General features: G+C 43.4%; 1 protein-coding gene across 3 annotated transcripts in view; it reads right to left on the bottom strand.

Annotated features, from left to right (window-relative positions):
* HSPH1 (heat shock protein family H (Hsp110) member 1) overlaps positions 1 to 17,545 on the bottom strand; it is a 30,145-nt gene extending 12,600 nt beyond the window's left edge. The window contains exons 1-11 of one of the 3 annotated variants that reach the window (XM_002720572.4): positions 17,426 to 17,545; positions 17,325 to 17,337; positions 14,390 to 14,442; positions 11,753 to 11,893; positions 10,954 to 11,076; positions 6,751 to 6,850; positions 5,166 to 5,299; positions 4,502 to 4,746; positions 3,671 to 3,899; positions 1,496 to 1,602; positions 1,133 to 1,266 (exon numbers count right to left, since the gene is read on the bottom strand). In XM_002720572.4, the coding sequence (XP_002720618.3) occupies positions 1,133 to 1,266; positions 1,496 to 1,602; positions 3,671 to 3,899; positions 4,502 to 4,746; positions 5,166 to 5,299; positions 6,751 to 6,850; positions 10,954 to 11,076; positions 11,753 to 11,893; positions 14,390 to 14,442; positions 17,325 to 17,337; positions 17,426 to 17,530 (1,384 nt within the window). In that variant the 5' untranslated portion in view covers positions 17,531 to 17,545. Of the gene's footprint in view, positions 1 to 1,132; positions 1,267 to 1,495; positions 1,603 to 3,670; positions 3,900 to 4,501; positions 4,747 to 5,165; positions 5,300 to 6,750; positions 6,851 to 10,953; positions 11,077 to 11,752; positions 11,894 to 14,389; positions 14,448 to 16,948 lie in introns of all 3 variants that reach the window. The other 2 variants (XM_008273527.5, XM_008273526.4) reach the window with 2 other exon arrangements.
* Between the last annotated feature and the right edge of the window lie 241 nt (positions 17,546 to 17,786).

Below are 17,786 nucleotides of genomic sequence, written 5' to 3'. Positions count from 1 at the left end.
TTACATGAAAAAAACCTTACAAGGATTTCTCCAACTACACTCTTACCAACAAATTTGTGAACAGTTTAAAAAACAAAACAAAAATATGGGTCAAAACATTTTAGTCTTTAGTAACAAAGCAAGCCCAACTGGCCAGGTTAGACTCATTCAAATGATTTCTTTCCCAAAAAAGGCTAATATTAATAGTAGTAAGTTAGGGGCCAGCGCTGTGGCTTAGCAGGTAAAGCCGCTGCCAGCATCCCATGTGGGCGCCGGTTCAAGTCCCTGCTGCTCCACTTCCAATCCAGCTTTCTGCTATGGCCTGGGAGCAGTGGAGGATGGCCCAAGTCACTGGGCCCCTGCACCCGTGTGGGAGACCCAGAAGAGCCTGGCTCCTGACTGGTGCAGCTCCAGCTGTTGTGGCCATCTGGGGAGTGAACTAGAGGATGGAAGACCTCTCTTTATCTCTGCCTCTCCTTTCTCTGTGTAACTCTGACTTTCAAATAAACACATCCTTAGGGCTGGCGCCGTGGCTCACTAGGCTAATCTTCTACCTGTGGCACTGGCACCCTGAGTTCTAGTCCCGGTTGGGGCACTGGGTACTAGTCCCAGTTGCTCCTCTTTCAGTCCAGCTCTCTGCTGTAGCCTGGGAGGGCAGCGGAGGATGGCCCAAGTCCTTGGGTTCCTGCACCCACATGGGAGACCGGGAGGAAGTACCTGGCTCCTGGCTTCGGATCAGCGCAGAGCCAGCTGTAGCGGCCATTAGGGGAGTGAACCAATGGAAAGAAGACCTTTCTCTCTCTCTCACCGTCTATAACTCTTTCTCTAACTCTGCCTGGCAAAAAATTTTTAAAAAATTAAAAAAGAAAATCTTAAAAAAAAAGTAGTAGGTTGTCCTTTATGCATAGACTTCATCAGAGTAAGAAAAATAGTAACATGTTCCTTTATTTATTTCTCAGAAGTTAACAGCACAGCTAGCAAATCATTTCATCTGTATAATATAGTTTATTCATCAATGAAATAAAGACCTATTTCCATTATCATTATTCCAAGTTAAGTTCTATCAGCATTGCTAAGAATAACTCAAGTTTCTACACTGAATAATAAGCTAAGCCTTTAACTGAAAGCAAAAAATATCCAACCGATCACTTACCTATCTTTGCTTCTGGATACGGCACTGCTTGTGGGTCAGAGTAGAAAGCTTCCAATTCAAAAGGCCCCCTTCTCAAGAAAGTGAGGACTTTGGAGAAAGGGGCAGCGTGGTTTTTACTGAACACTTCATGGACACTGGAGAGGAAAGGAGATGGCACTCAGCTGATCAAGTCTTTAAGACTGCTGCACCACACACACAGAACAGAGACCGTTAACAACAGAGAGCCATTTACAATACAAAATGAAAAATACTTTGAAAGATTTTGTTGTTGACTCAAAAATCCCAGGTAGATTGATCATGGAATTATAAAAGGTACTTAAGTTTTCTTCTTAACATGTCTGAAAGTTATTTTCTGCTACTCACCCTTCAGTATCTTCTGAATCATGGTTCCAGACCAGAGATATTGGAAAAGGAACTGCATCTGTGACCGAAAATTCTCTTACTTTGAAAGCTGGGGAAAGGATCGCACACTTACAAGAGACAGAGAGAGATTTAAGAGATTATCATGAGGCACATGAATAATCTCCACCCATCTTTTAATATAAAACTCAATTCAAATGGAATGGGTAAAAACTGCTATAATATTACCATCTTAAGCATAAAGATTTACCCCCTAAATACTATGCCTATCACTAGATACAAAATCCCAGACAACAAATATTAGGATAGCAACTAAAAAACAGGGCTTCCCAGAAGTGCCTCCCTTAACAGCAACTTCAAGTTGTTTCTTGAATGTGTATCTAAATCTATAAGCAGCTCTGTCGATATCACTTTACAAATACCTAGGAAGCTGAAAAGGGTAAAATATTTCTACTTTTCAATTTTATGAATGAACAAGCAAAGGGAGATCCAAATGTGGGATAGATAATATCCAACAGATAGGTGGAAGGTTCATATAAAAAATGACTCAACTGGGGCCTGAACTGTGGCGTAGTGGGCTAAGCCTCCACCTGTGGCACCAGCACCTTGTATGGGCTGCTCCTCCTCCAAATCCAGCTCTCTGCTATGACCTGGGAAAGCCACAGTGCTTGGGTACCCATGTGGGAGACCCAGAAGAAGTGCCTAGCTCTTGGCTTCGAATTGGCCCAGCTCTGGCCATTGCAGCCATCTGGGGAGTGAACCAGCAGATGAAAGACCTTTCTCTGTGTCTCTCCCTCTAATTCTACCTCTCAAGTAGATAAAATCTTGGGGGAAAAAAAGTGGGGGTGGGAGGGCCGGAGCTGTGGCATTCAGGTGGAGCCACTGCAGTGAGTGCTGGTTCGGGTCCCAGCTGCTCCAGTTCTGATTTAGCTCTTGGCTGTGGTCTGGGAGGGCAGTAGAAGATGGTCCAGGTCCTTGGGCCCCTACAGCCACGTGGGGGACCTTGGCAAGACTCTTGGCTTCAGATTGGCTTAGCTCTGGCCATTGCAGCCATCTGGGGAGTGAACCAGTAGAAGATTCTCTGTCTCTCCCTCTCTCTCTGCCTTTCAAATAAAATGAATAAATCTTTAGGAAAAAAAAAAAAAGACTCAACTGAATACACACCAGGGAAAAACAGTCAATTGCTCTGATTAGTAGACTCTTGAAGGAGTCCAAAATTCACTTTACTTTGGAAGAAATGATGAATGTTCAACATTTTGGGGAATCAGTTAATTAAGAAAGCATATTCCATTATGAAGGCAAAAGCAAAAAAATACCCCCTATGACATGATGGATCATGACAGTACAATGGATTATCACTTTTAGATTTGTTGCTTTTGCTTTACCAAACTAACTTCATGCTTCTGGCTGCATTCTTATTTGATAAGCAGGTTAAAAATTAATTTAGAGGCCAGCACTGTAGCATAGGGGGTAAAGCCACCACCTGCAGTGCCATATGGGCACTGGTTCGAGTCCTGGCTACTGCACTCCTGATCCAGCTCTCTGCTATAGCCTGGGAAAGCAGCAGAAGATGGCCCAAGTCCTTGGGCCCCTGCACCCAGTATGGGAGACCTGGAAGAAGCTCCTGGCTCCCGGCTTTGTATCAGCACAGTTCTGGCCTTTGCGGCCATCTGGGGAGTGAACTAGTGGATGGAAGGCCTCTCTCTCTCTCTGCCTCTAACTCTGCCTTTCAAATAAATAAATAAATCTTTAAAACAAAAACATCAATTTGAGGTTGAGATATGGTAACTATTTTCTAAAAAGCACTGAACAAATACTCTTAACCTTGCAAACTCTCCCCTAAATCAATCCATTCTAATTCTCTCCTACATACTTTACAGTAAGTGTTTCCTCCACTCAGCTAAGTGCTTCACAGCTGTGTTTTCTGTGATCCTCTCACAACCATGCCTGTGTTTCTAACACCCAGTTTAAGCAACATCAGTTCAGTTCTTTGAATTTTAAACTTGGTGCATCTTCCAGATTTGAGCATCTCTGTCTCCCTGCAGTCTTATGGATTTATTTGAAAGTAACTTCCTTTTGCAATCTTATTGGGCACATGACTGATTATATTAACCCACCATGACATAAACTTGAATCTCTTTAAAAAATGTATTCCATTACAAAGCAGAGAAAAAGTACCTGTAGTGCACATCCTCTTGCTACTGCTTCATCTGCATTGAGTGTTGTGCTTATATCTTTTCCAAAAAATTTGGCAATTTTTTCTTTCACAGCTGGAATTCGTGTAGTGCCTCCAACTATCTCAACAGCACTCACATCTTCTCGCTTGAGCTGAGTTTGTTCCAACAGTGAATAAAGAGGTGCTTCTATCTTTTGCAGAAGATCAGCACAGAGTTCTTCAAACTGTGACCTTAGCAAATAATTTATATAACATTAAAATTTATCAGAAATTCAATCTCCTGTGTTACTTTATTTTTAAAACAATATCACTCCCAATAAATTGAATCCTCACCCATCCCAGATGGATCAAGTTTAACTACACTGTAGTTTGTGACTTTTTTTTTTTCTGGTATAGAAAACAGATGCAAAAGGAAATGAGGGGAGAAAAGTCAGTTCTAGTTTTATTTGAAGGAATCACTTCTATATTGAGACTGCCATTTTACTCCCTAAATGTTTTCTGTGATCCAATTCTCATTACTTTAAATATTTATTTCCATTCACTTCAAAGTATCTCCGTAAAACTATTACCCAATTCCTGGCCCCAAAATACTAAAAAGTAAAGTATACTGAAGAGATCTAAACACAAGGACACTTAATGAAGACTTTTACAAACTCTCTTCACAGAGCTATTATTGGCTCTAACAGTGATAAATAGCAGTCTGTCCAGGCACGGGTCAGGTGGCATACAATTCTGAAACATGGGCTGAGACTCACGAGACTCGACTCAAACTGACACCGGTGCTAGTTTCAGCAAGGTGTTCCATTTGTTAATCCACAAAACTCAAGACAAACCTGTTCATCTTCCCCGAAACATCTGTGTCATACATAAAGCATTCAATATTCAGTGGCAGGTCCGTGCTATTAGAACTCATTAGCTTTTTCAGTTTCTCACATTCTTGATACAGACGAAGGAGTGCTCGGATTTTAGATTTTGCATCCAATTTGTACTTAGCTTTAAATTCTGCACAAAAATGTTCCACTAACTTTTCATCAAAGTTTTTTCCTCCCAAGAAAGGATCAAAAGCTGTGCCCAGCACCTAATTTAATCAGAACAAAAATAATCTGGTTATTTGCAAACCATATTTCTAATGAGAACACAAATATTGCTAGTCAAATAACTTAAAGGTTAATAGGCTCAGGACTTCTATTTAACATGAAACCCAAGCCAACAATGACAGAATGTTTACAAAATCCTAATGGAATACTACACCACTGTAGACTTTTAATGATTATATACAAGATATCAGAATCTTTTTCTTTCCTAACCAAGGAACTTACTAAGACAATTATGTCATCCTTGCATCTATCAACCACACCCAACAATTCCCTGCTAACATCTTTATCTGAAGTTCTTCATTACCAAGCACAAGCACAACTGTTAAGAGGTTTAGTAGCTGAAAGTTGTAACAAATATAGTGAGATGTTTCCTTCACTTAGTTTTAAGGTAAGACTTTACCTTCAATTTTCCCTTGTTAAAAGCACAAGCAGACACCTGAAACGCTGAGTGTCCCATATCAACAAAAACCACTATTCGAGGCTTCTCATCCAGGCTTGGGAGATCCTGTTTGTAAATTCCATAATTCAAAGCAACTACAAGAAATAACAATGTTTCAAATCTTTGGTTCACGTTTTTCTTAGGAATTTCATTGTTACACATAATCACACCTGCAGGAAACCTAACTGTACTTGAAACAAAGGAGAATGCATTCTTTTTACACTTGATTTTACATGACTTTTTGGGGGTAATCTATTACTCTTTTGATTTTAAAACAACGTTCTACTGTTTTTCAATACATGGAGAGATATGACAGAGAAATAGAAAGCAATGGAACCATGGGTTACAAACAGCATCAGGTTCGTTACCTAATACTTAACAACTTTAAAACAACCTGCTAGGAGATTTCTTAGCCCTCCCCCCCAATTAAGAATTCAATATACAACTATAATAACTGCAGTTCATCATTTTCTTTTGGAGCTGACCCTTAAACAGTGTTAATTTTTTGTGTGTGTGAACTTTGAAATCGGTGTTATTTCTAAATGTGTATACCTGAGAAGATACCTTTATTGATACTTAAACAATTTTTCAAAAGCCTATCAAGGATATGCTAGGGGATAAAAGCTTTTCAGTGCAAAAATGGACTTATTTTCCTTTTCATTCATCTGTAGTCATAATAAACTTATTAAAAACTCTTGACAACGAATAGAACACTGACTGCTTTGTTCACCAATCTATCAGTAATGCTAGCACAATGCCTGGCAAATAGTACATGGTTCAATCAGTATCTGATGAATAACCAATGCCTAACTACCATTCAAAAAATACATGCAGAAAAGGAAATTTAAATTAATACTTGTATCCAAGGTAGCTGTGACACCCAGATCAGTAGACTTCGAGAAAATTTGATTCTTAACCATAAAAGGAATGTAAGGCAATAAACACTAAATCCAACGCAATTAAGTTAAGGAGTTAAAAATATAAATATGTGGGCTGGCACTGTGGCAAAGCGGGTAAAGCTGCCGCCTGCAGTGCCAGCATCCCACATGGGCATCAGTTCAAGTCCCAGCTGCTCTATTTCCGATACAGTTCTCTGCTATGGCCTGGGAAAGCAGTGGAAAATGGCCCAGGTCCTTGGGCCCCTGCAACCGTGTGGGAGACCCGGAGAAGACTCCTGGTTCCTGGCTTCAGATCGGCGCAGCTCCGGCCATTGTGGTCAACTGGGGAGTGAACCAGCAGATGAAAGGCCTCTCTCTCTCCCTCCATCCCTCCCTCTCTCTCTTTCTCTCTGTGTAACTCTTGACTTTCAAATAATTAAATCTTTAAAAATATATATATATGAAAGACTTTTCTAACCAAAACACAAATATTTCATAAAGCACCAATTTGTCACTAAACAGAAGCGTGTGAAGACGTGAGACTTTTGCTTTCAAATCTAACGTTCTGAATGTACACCTATAAGAAAACTGGTTTGATCACAGCACTCAAAATATCTTAATTCTGGTTTTGATAGTGTATTTTACTTCTCAATGAAGTTTTTTCTTACCAGCTGTCATGTCATTCATAAGTCTCAAGCAGTTTAAACCAACAATCTGTGCAGCATCTAACACAGATCGCCTCTCAGCATCTGTGAAGAAGGAGGGAACCTACAAACACAAATATTAAGGATTTTAACTTAATTACAACACAAAAATACAGATTCTTCAGAATAATTTTACAGGAATAATAAAAAAATTTACAAGATTCTAGCTAAGTATCTAGCCAATTCACAAAATGGGAATACAACTTCATTTCTAACAAATTGCTTAAGTAACTACTTTTAAAGACTGCCCCGGCTGGCGCCAAGGCTTACTAGGCTAATCCTCTGCCTGCGGCGCCGGCACCCTGCGTTCTAGTCCCAGTTGGGGCGCTGGTTCTGTCCTGGTTGCTCTCTGCTGGCAGTGGAGGATGGCCCCGGTCCTTGGCCCTGTACCTGCATGGGAGACCAGGAGGAAGCACCTGGCTCCTGGCTTCAGATCGGTGCAGCTGGCCGGCCACAACACACTGGCCGTAGTGACCACTTGGGGGGTGAACCAATGGAAGGAAGACCTTTCTTTCTCTCTCTAACTCTGCCTGTCAAAAAAAAGACTGCCCCTAAATTATGCTAACTTTCATTAGAAACAAGTTTTAACCTGAAATAAAAATTAACCAGGAATATTCATAAGACAAATTGAAAGTTACTTAAATCTTTTTTCTTTAAACATGCTCTGCCAATGGGGCATAATGCCACCCGCCCTCTGGACTTCACTTCCTTAAGAAGGGAAGCAGCCAGGTGTTATCACCTCTAAGTCCCTTTCCATGGTTTTCTTGTCTGCAGAAGATGCCAGATGGCTTGATTTTTTGATGATTGTCTTCAATGGTCTTTTTATTTCTATTTTATTTAATTTTGACAGGTGGAGATATAGATAGAGAGAGAGAGAAAGGTCTTCCTTCCGTTGGTTCACCCCCCAAATGGCCACTACGACTGGCGCTGTGACGATTTGAAGCCAGGAGCCAGATGCTTCTCCTGGTCTCCCATGGGGTGCAGGGCCCAAGCACTTGGGCCATCCTCCACTGCCTTCCCGGGCCACAGCAGAGAGCTGGCCTGGAAGAGGAGCAACCAGGACTAGAACCCGGTGCCCTTATGGGACGCTGGCGCCACAGGTAGAGGATTAACCAAGTGAGCCACGGCGCCGGCCTCCATGAAAATTACTTAAATCTAACAGAAAACTTTAAGTGGATGAAATATCGCTTCCAAATTAATCTTAAATTTCTACTGGCATTTGAAAATTATTTTAGGTCAACATTTAATGTTAGATATAATTAAAAGACTACAAGGACACAAGGGTAAAACAGTGCTAATTCTAGCACAGGCTACCACCTTCACTTTATTCACTGGGTTCAGGCATAAACAGATTATGGCTACTATTTAATTCAATGGACCTGTTAAGATTACAAAAGTTGGGGCCAGCACTGTGGTAAAGCAGGCAAAGCCACCGCCTGCAGTGCCAGCATCTCATATGGGCAATGGTTCAAGTTCTGGCAGCTCCACTTCTGATCTAGCTCTGCTATGGCCTGGGAAAGCAGTAGAAGGTGGGCCAAGTCCTTGGGTCCCTTCACCCAGTATGGGTGACCTGAAGAAGCTTCTGGGTTTGGATCGGTGCAGCTCCGGCTGTTGCAGCCAACTGGGAAGTAAACCAGCGGATGGAAGACCTCTCTCTCTGCCTCTCCTTCTCTCTACGTAACTCTTTCAATAAATAAATCTTTAAAAAAAAAAAAAGATTATAAAAATTTTTTGGCAAAGTCTGCTGATCTTCCTAAGGGGCAGAAGAGCACTTGTGCTTCTAGCTACAAGTAATTTTTTTTTTAAAAGATTCATTCACTCGGGCTGGCGCCATGGCTCACTTGGTTAATCCTCCACCTGTGGGCACTGGCATCCCATATGGGCACCAGGTTCTAGTCCCGGTTGCTCCTCTTCCAGTCCAGCTCTCTGCTGTGGCCCGGGAAGGCAGTGGAGGATGGCCCAAGTGCTTGGGCTCCTGCACCCTCATGGGAGACCAGGAAGAAGCACTTGGCTCCTGGCTTCGGATTGGTGTAGCTCTGGCTGTAGTGGCCATTTGGGGGGTGAACCAACAGAAAGACCTTTCTCTCTCAGTGTCTAACTCTGTCAAATAAATAGATAGATAGATAGATAGATTCATTCACTCATTCATTCGAGAGGCAACAGTAAAGGCCACAACAGCTAGGCTGGGCTGGGCCAAAGCTGGGAGTCTAGAGCTCCATCCAAATCTCCCACATGAGTGCAGGGGCCTAAGTAGTTGGGCCATCCTCCACTGTCTTCCCAGCCCATTGCAGAGAGCTGGATCGAAAGTGGAGCATCTGGGACTTCACCTGGCGCCCATATGGGATGCCAGCACTGCAGGCAGTAGCTTCACCCTCTAAGCCACAGCGCCAGCCCGTGTTACCCTTTTTTAAAAAAGATTTTATTTATTTATTTATTTATTTATTTGAAAGGCCAAGAAACAGAGATCTGCTGGTTCATTCCCCAAATGTTTACAACAGCTGGGGCTAGAGTGGGCCAAGGCCAGGAGTGTCTTCCAGACCTCCCACATGGGTGCTAGGGCCCAAGCACTTGGGCCATCTTCTTTTACTCTCCTAGGCACATTAGCAAGCAACTGGATTGGAAGTGGAGCAGCCCGGGACATGAACTGGCATCAACGTGGTATGCCAGCAACACAGGTGGCAGCTTAATCTGCTATAGAATGCCAGCCCCATGGGTTATTCTTCTGCAGAAAAATAAAAAATAACACCACATTCACAACCGGGAAGGCAGCTAAGAGAAAACTGAATATAGTAAGTTGTAAATTTTATTCCAAAACATCTGTGGGTGCTTCAGAAAGAGACAGGAGCTACAAGTGGCACTGTGGCACAGCAGGTTAAGCCAACACTTGTATTGGTAGTATTCTGTACTGGACTGCTGGTTCAGATCCCAGCTGCTCTGTTTCTAATTCCAATCCAGCTCCCTGCTTTCCCCAGGTAAGCAGAAGATGGCCAAAGTGCTTGGGCCCCTGCCACCTAATGTGCATGACCAGGCTGCAGTTGCTGACCTTATCCTAACCCAGACCTGGCTGCCACAGACCTCTGGGAAGCAAATCAGCAGATGAAAGATCTGTTTCTCCTCCTCCCCTCTCTCTCATTCATTCAAATGAATGAAAGAATGAGAGAGAGGGAGAGAGGGCAGGGAAGGCACGCAGGCCGGCCAAGAGCAAAGGTGAGTCCTTGTTCTCCTTCCAATCAGGGCTTTTATAATTATTAGGTAATTTAAAGGGAAATGAGATCTGGGGTAATGGAGTAGAGAGGGGGAGGGGAGGGGAGGAAAGCAGAGAGGAGAAAATGAGGAAGAGAGAAGAAAAAAACCCATGGACTTAAGACTTAATTCTTTGATTCTACCAGAGATTAGTACTCCTTCTGTAGGCAACAACCAGACATTGCTCCTCAGAAAACCCTCTGTCTTGCAAAGTCAACAGAAGAGCTTCAGCTCTTCTGCCTCTACTTGTCCATATCCTAGAACCTGCTGCCCCCAAGACTTCTGCCTGGTCTGGGCAGGTCAAACAGCTCACAGTGCAGGTGGAGAGAACTCGGCACTGACAATCCTGCAGAGCACAATCACAGCTGAGCAAACAGCAACCCCGCACATCTGGAAAAGCAGAACTCACAAGCACCTTTTTGGCATCCAAATAAAAGCAGACTTATCCAGTTCATGCACTCCTTGACCATCTGACTAGTGACCGTCCACTGAAACAGTGGGCTGTCCAGTACAGAATGTCTAGGTTTTGTCAGTACTGGCAGCCAGTTTTCTAACTCCTAATGCGCTGGTTCTCAACCAAGCGTAGACCTCCTTCATCTATGAAAGGCTGCTGTGTGAAGTACAAGTTGATGGGTAATGTGACAACTCACTGCACTGGAACACCCACAGATGTCATTAGTCCATCTGGACTTTCAAAGAGCCCCATGGGAGATGGCGAGTTACACCTCTAGTTAAGAACCTTCACAGCTCTGGCTAAAAATATCGCTCAAACCTACTCTTGAAATGCTCCAGAATAGTACGTTAGTACAGACCAGTAGAACTGTGATCTCTAGTAATAGAACAACTTTCACACATTCCATATTTAAGAGTAATATAAAGAAGGTGATTAAAATAAAACACACTGGCTGGTTAAATTCTACTTACTGAAATAACACAATCTGTTACTGGTTTCTTGAGATTGTTTTCAGCAGTTTCCTTTAATTTGGTCAACAACATGGCTGTTATCTGTTCCACACTAAATAGATGTTCTTCATCCATGTACATCACCTATTGTGAGGGGAAAAAAAGTTTTTGAGCACTGTTAGCACATGTTAGCTACATGTTAACTTCCAAATATTAGCACACAGTCTCTTTCATAAATCTTTTTTATTTCAAAAAGGAAAAAGAGGTGAGAAAAAAAAGAAAAGAGGAAGGGAAGTTTTTCCCTACAGAGGAAAGGCAAAAAAAGTTAAGGCAGATTTCTCTCCAACCAAAGACCTAGTCAAAAACACTATAGAAGGAAGTAAATTTCCATCCTAACTGAAGAGATGAATCACTGGAATAAATATTATAGTGTTGATCAGAGGACAGGAATGCCTCTGCTGTTTAAAAAAAGATTTCTGGTTCTATTACACTAATGCTCTCCAAACAACTCCAACTGGGCTGTCTTGGAACAGACCTTGACTTGACACACCATTGTTTAACACCATCAGAATAAATCTACATCATGCAACTGCCAAGAAGTTAGAAACAAAAATTAAGATATACTAGTATAGAGTACTATTTGAGTAATTCTCAAGAGACAATTCAGTATGTATCTATTATACTTTAAAAGAAGCTAAATGAAAAAAAAAGCCATCTTGTTCATTTAAGAAATTTGAGCTATTTTTTAAAAATTTAGTACTTCTCTATAAATGAATTAAACAGTCTGACTAAAGAGCCCATAGTTGCTCAGTTATATTACCTTTATTCCAACTCCACCATTTTTCATTGGAACCAAATCGTAACTTAAGTTTTCCTTCTCCTTTTGAATGAAGGGGTCACTGAAGGCCCGACCATGAAATCTTTTGAAGTTCGACACTGTATTGTTTGGATGAATGATTTGCTGCAAAAGAAGTTTGATATTGAAATTTTTTCTCTAATTTCAGCACCTACCACACCCACTCACGGCAATTTTACAGGCAGTCGTTAGTACAACTCAAACATCGTAAGACCAGGAATGTACATAAAGTTCCCTGGGGCCTGGATTTCCCATCCATAGATTTTATTTACACTTTCTTCTCCTACACCTGAAGAAAAGCACTGAGACACAAATGGGGAGAGTGACACCACAGAAGTTAAAACAGATTTCAAAATCTCTAAGATAAATGTAAGAATATTGAAACTATCACTAAAACTTTTGAACAAACCCCAAGAACTGTACCACTTCGTTTTTTTCCTTCCACTAAAATTTAACACATAGGTAATGACAGGATGAATAGACACAGAAACACTATAGTTGAACAGTTTCTTTTAAGGAGTTAAGAGGCAAGAATAAGACATTTCTAAATGACAGTATTTTCAACTACATAATTTTTAAAAACAAGACACTGTTTTCAAACTGCTGCATGTTTGTTCAATATGAGTGTACCTAAAACTCCTGCTCAGCTACTTTTAACAATCTTTATAAAAATGAACAGTCTCGGCTATCAGATAAATACATTAGGTTAAGCAGAAATGTCTGGTTTGAAACTGAAGAAATCTGGAAGGACATATGACAAACTGTTCTAAGAAACTGTGTTTTCTCACTTAACCATTTTGGTCAAATATCTCATGTTAACTCCAAATCCAAAAGTCCCACATCGGAGCATATTTGAAAGATGCCAGTGAGAACTTCACTTAAGATAAGTGACATAAAACATGAGAAACTATGTGTTCTGAAGTTATTAGCTTGAAAATGACTAAAGCTCACTACTTTTTTCTCCGATTACTTGAACTCTTAAAGAATACCGCTGAGCAGTAATAATCTGTAAACACTATGAAGGCAAGCATGTTTATGTCCTGTGTTACTCAGCACCCTAGAACCGGGATGGGAGTCTAGTAGCCTACAGGACAGACAGCTGAGCCTCCTCAGAAAAGAACAAAAAGATGCAATTACATTTAGGTCTGGCCTACCAATATCATAAATGGAACATTTGGGGGGTTTATTACTCCACTTTCTCCTTTTCAGCATGTCACTCTAATTGTGTGTATAACTATTTTTCTTCTGTCCTCTTAGTGTGTGCCTCTTCTAACACAAGCAGTCATAATATAGAGTTAAAATATATTAAGGTTTTACTTTTTTTTTTAACATTCATTTATTTGAAAGGCATAGTTAGGCAGAGAGATAGAGACAGAGAGTAAGTCCATGCACTGGTTCACTCCCTAAATGGCCAAAAAAGCTGAAGGTGGGCCAATCCAAAGCCAGGAGCCAGGAGCTTTGGCCAGGCCTCTTACACAGGTGTAATCACTTGGGGCATCTTCTACTGCTTTCTCAGGCCACAGCAGAGAGCTGGATCTGAAGCAGAGCAGCTGGACACAATCAGTGCCCATATGCGATACAGAGGCTTAGCCTACTATGCCACAGCGCCGGTCCCTGGTTTTACTTCTTTTTTAGTCATACTATTTTCTGCATTAAAAAGAATTATTTTGGGGTCAGTGCTGTGGAGTAGTGGGTAAAGCCACCGCCTGTAGGGCTGGCATCTCATATGGATACTGGTTTGAGACCCAGCTGCTCCACTTCCAATCCAGCTCTCTGCTATGGCCTGGGAAAGCAGTGGAAGATGGCCCAAGTCTTTGGGCCCCTGCACCCGTGTTGGAGACCCTGAAGAAGCTCCTGGCTTCGGATCAGCACAGCTCTAGCGGTTGTGGCCATCTGGGGAGAGAAGACAGAGAGAAGACCTCTTTCTCTCTCTCCCTCTGTATAACTCTGCCTTTCAAATAAATAAATCTTTAAAAAAGAAAAAAAAAAAAAATTAAATAAAGGTGAGATTAATTTCCATAATTTAGCCCAGTATATCTAGAAAACTCACTTCAACATGTAATCAACAAAAACTGATGAGACATTTTCCTTTTTAATTTCATGATAGGTCTTTAGAATCTCATGTATACCTTATGCGTTCTTCACATTTCAGTTCTGATCAGCTACAATTCAAGTGCTCAGCAGTGACATGCAGCAAATGACTACCATTACTAGGCCACACAGATCTCACCTTAATTACTAAGTAACCTAAAGGTGCTTTTAAACATAGAACCTCTTAGAAGTCCCTTCTATAAAATGACTCTTTAACCCTTAAATGAGTATAACGAGAAACTTCACATGAAAAAACTCTAAATGTCTTGTTTATAATTTTTAAAAATAAGAAATTAAATGACAGCAAAGTTACTAGAAGATTGGCACTTTAGAAAGTTAGTGAAACAATAAAAGGAATGGAAGAGGAAAAATAATTTCAGGGTTCATAAAGAATACTTGAGTTACACTTGAAAAATGCAAAAGCATAAGCTTTGACACTTAATACACATAGCCTCTTGAGATTTTCCTTTTAAAACTTTCCCCTGAAAAATTATCAGAATTCTAACATACCTGATTTTTGGCTGCAACTCCAATTGTTCTGTTTTTTGATCCAAATGATATGACTGAGCTAGAAGAAACACAAAGCAGATGTTGTGAAGATACTAAAAAAGTAAACAAGGACACATCAAAACAAGAGGAAAATTCTAACATAAATTTCTGACCTGTGGTGATGATAAGGGCACCAGTGTAGAATAATTTCAGTCTATAGTTCCTATCAGACACTCAAAGGAGTTGTTTTACTTAACTGCTGCTCTGAAAACCCAACCAGGGGCAGTCCTACCACCCCAGAAAGTCTGCTGATGGCTCAAGGGACATTTTCTAATACTTCAAGTACTAGTGTAATTCTCCAGGTTCTCAATTATTACAAAGTGAACATTAATTCTAAAATGCTTTGAATAAAGTGTATTAACTTGGCCCTACACAGATGACCAACAATAAAACTATGGTGTTTAACGCTCTCACCTTCCAACTCTTTACCTACCTAAACGTCACTGACATTCCCAATCTGTCATGCTATCCTTTATGCCTCTTTAGGAATCGAAGCTTTTCATGTAAGCACAAACAAGAGTACCTAAATTATGCCTCCGGAGTTTAAAAAAAAAAAGGAGGGGGGGGAGGGTTCCATTGAGGACAAGTAAAATAGCGCAGAGCAGGTATCACAAAAGCAGAGAATGTAACACTGAGCGAAAGCAGTGACTGATCAGTGACGCGAGCCGGTTTTGAACACCAGAGGCAAAGTGACTCGGAACAGAAGCCGGACTGCACGGCAACAGCACAGCTACGGCTTGTGAGGGGGAGGTGAGTGACTAAGATTCTGGATCAGAGTTATTAACTTTGGATTATAGTCACTCCCACCCAGGTAAATGAGATGCACGAAATGGGAATACAAAGAAGGATTAAGTAACAGGCTGAATAAAGTTGGAATGTACTGCAATAGAGCCATCCTAGGCCTAGATTCCCTGAGCAGATGCTATTAGCATTCTGAAAACCAGGGAAGTGTTGGAAGACCACACCTTTAAAGTGCATCCTAAAAATTGAGCATCATTCGAAACTCAGAGTTATACATTTTCAGAATGAGCTACTCATTTTCCCAAGGGAGAATCAAATTAACCGTATTCAATTGGAATGAATGAGAACAAAGCAATGATGTCAACCACCTGGTCTAACAACAGTGAGGAGAAGGCCAACGGTGGTGCCCTCAGTTTGCATCATTCGGGGCCATAGCTATCATGACGTCAGTTTCAATGGCCACTGAATCCAGGTACCCCAATTTTACCCCTGCTCTCCTTTAAACTGCTTTTCTTTCTTCTATTGGATCAAAGAAAACAAAGACTGCCTCCAGACATGAAAGCTAGAAACACTGTCTTCCTTCTTACTAAAACCCAATTCCAAAGCCCTCAGCACAGGCAGAGAACAGACGGCAAGGTGTGCACAGGAGACCCAGGGGCTGCTCAGGCAGAACAGTCTTCCCCAGCTTCCCAGCATTGTCCACCGTCCACTGCTTTGCCGATTTTTCCACTCACTTTCACAAACGCTCATCTCTACACAACTAACTGGATAAACCCAGGCATTTTTAACCTTCGGTTCAATGTTTCATTGCACATTTTTCATCGTGCGCTTGGGATATTGGGGGGGGGGGGGGATGGACAGCTACAGTAATTTCCTTGAGAAGCACACAACTGATTACATCAGCGGGCATGCAGGTCTGTTTGCACATATTCTCTCCAGAAAATAACCTCCCCCGAAAGTTGCTTTTGATAACACTGCGCTGCTGTTAAAAAAAAAAAAAAAAAAAAACACTTTAATCCAGGGACGACACACATCCATTCCAGGAATTCTTGCACAAAAGCATTTCATTTTTATTGTCTCTTAAACTGCAAAATTGATAAATAAAAACTCGGTCTGGGATTCCTCACGAATGATTCTCTCTGAGCAAAAACAGGACGTTTACGTCTTTCGAAAATACTTCTGGGTACTAAGGTTAACTACGTTAGCAACCAAGAGAAGGGTAACAAGAGGTGGGTTAACCTTTCATGGGAGCGGATCCGCGGTTGCTAACAACAGCCTCCTCCCTGGCCAAGCAGCAGCACACAGGCTCTGGAAGCTTCCAGTTCATTTCGAGATTCACAATGCGGAAGAAAAAGCTCCACGGTGCGCAAAGATATCCGCGGAGGGAGGGGGACCAGCTGGGGGCGGCTCAGCCAGCTCAGAGAAGCCGGGTGGGGAACCGGGGGCGGCCGCGAAAGGCGCAGGCTGCAGCCTGCCGAGAAAAGCGATCGGACCCCCGCGCCCCCCCGCCCCGCCCCGGCAGGAAGCCCACCCAAGGTGAAGACCCTGGGGAACCCAATCCTGGTCGACTCCTGCCCCCATGCATCCCTGAGACATCCTTCTCCGGTCGGCGGCGCCAAGCCCCCAGCCCCCCAGCCCCAGGGAAGGCGCCGGCGCACCGCTCCCCACACCGCCTCCGTTCGCGGCGGGGCTCCGCAGCCAGCCCGCGAGCTCGGGTTCCCACGTTCGCCAGGCCCCGGGCCCTCCCCCTCCCCAGGACCCCCGCAGCCCCCCACTTACGGGGTGCGTCGGTCGCTGAACTCGTTGGCGATGGTCTCGATGCCCCCGGCCCGGGCCACCGCGATGTAGCAGCTCTGCGAGCCCACGTCCAGCCCCACCACCGACATGGCCGGCTCGCGGTCCTTCTCCGCCTAGGGTCTGGCGCTGCGTCCTCCGGGCACCTGCCTGCTGGCTCCTCCGGCCGCTGCTTCCGGCCCGCGGGGTCCGACCGCCTCTCTGTCACTGGGAAGGGCACACGGACAGCAGGCCTGCCAGCCTCCGGCTTCCCGGGGACGGCGGCGGCGAGCAGGAGTAAGCCCGGGAAAAGGCGGCACTCGGCCCGCGCGGCTCGCTCCGCAGCTCGGGCTCCTCGCCCAGCTCGGCCCGCCGCTCGCACACCGGCGCCGGCGCTGAATTACCGACCCAAAAGGGGAGGTCCCAATTCTTCAGTCTTATGTATCGCACTGATCAGAACTTTCCAGAATCTGCGGCATTTACCCACCGGCGCCTCCACGTGCCACTTCCGCTTCCTTCTTCTCGAGCCTTCTCGAAAGATTCTACCCAATGGGAGGCTGGTCCCCCGGGGACGGCCGCCGTTGCCATGGCAGCGGGAGGGCCGCTCGGGCGCCATTGGCTCAAGACGGCAAAGCTGCCCTCCTTCCCCCGCGCCTGCCCCAGCCGGTACCTCTCGGCCGACCTAGTAAGACAGGCAATGAGGAATGACTACAGAACTCGTAACATGCACAATGTCCTACTGACGGTCCGTGTCCGATCCCTAGGAGAGGCTTAGCCATGGGTGGCGATACGCCCACTTTCTCAGAGACCCCCACCCCCCAGGCCCCGGGTAGTTAAGGGGGCC

This window comes from Oryctolagus cuniculus, chromosome 9, assembly GCF_051225735.1.
Source record: "Oryctolagus cuniculus isolate XC-2025 breed Fujian yellow rabbit chromosome 9, ASM5122573v1, whole genome shotgun sequence".
In the NCBI taxonomy this organism is placed as follows: domain Eukaryota; kingdom Metazoa; phylum Chordata; class Mammalia; order Lagomorpha; family Leporidae; genus Oryctolagus; species Oryctolagus cuniculus.
This window is presented reverse-complemented; position numbering and strand designations above follow the sequence as displayed.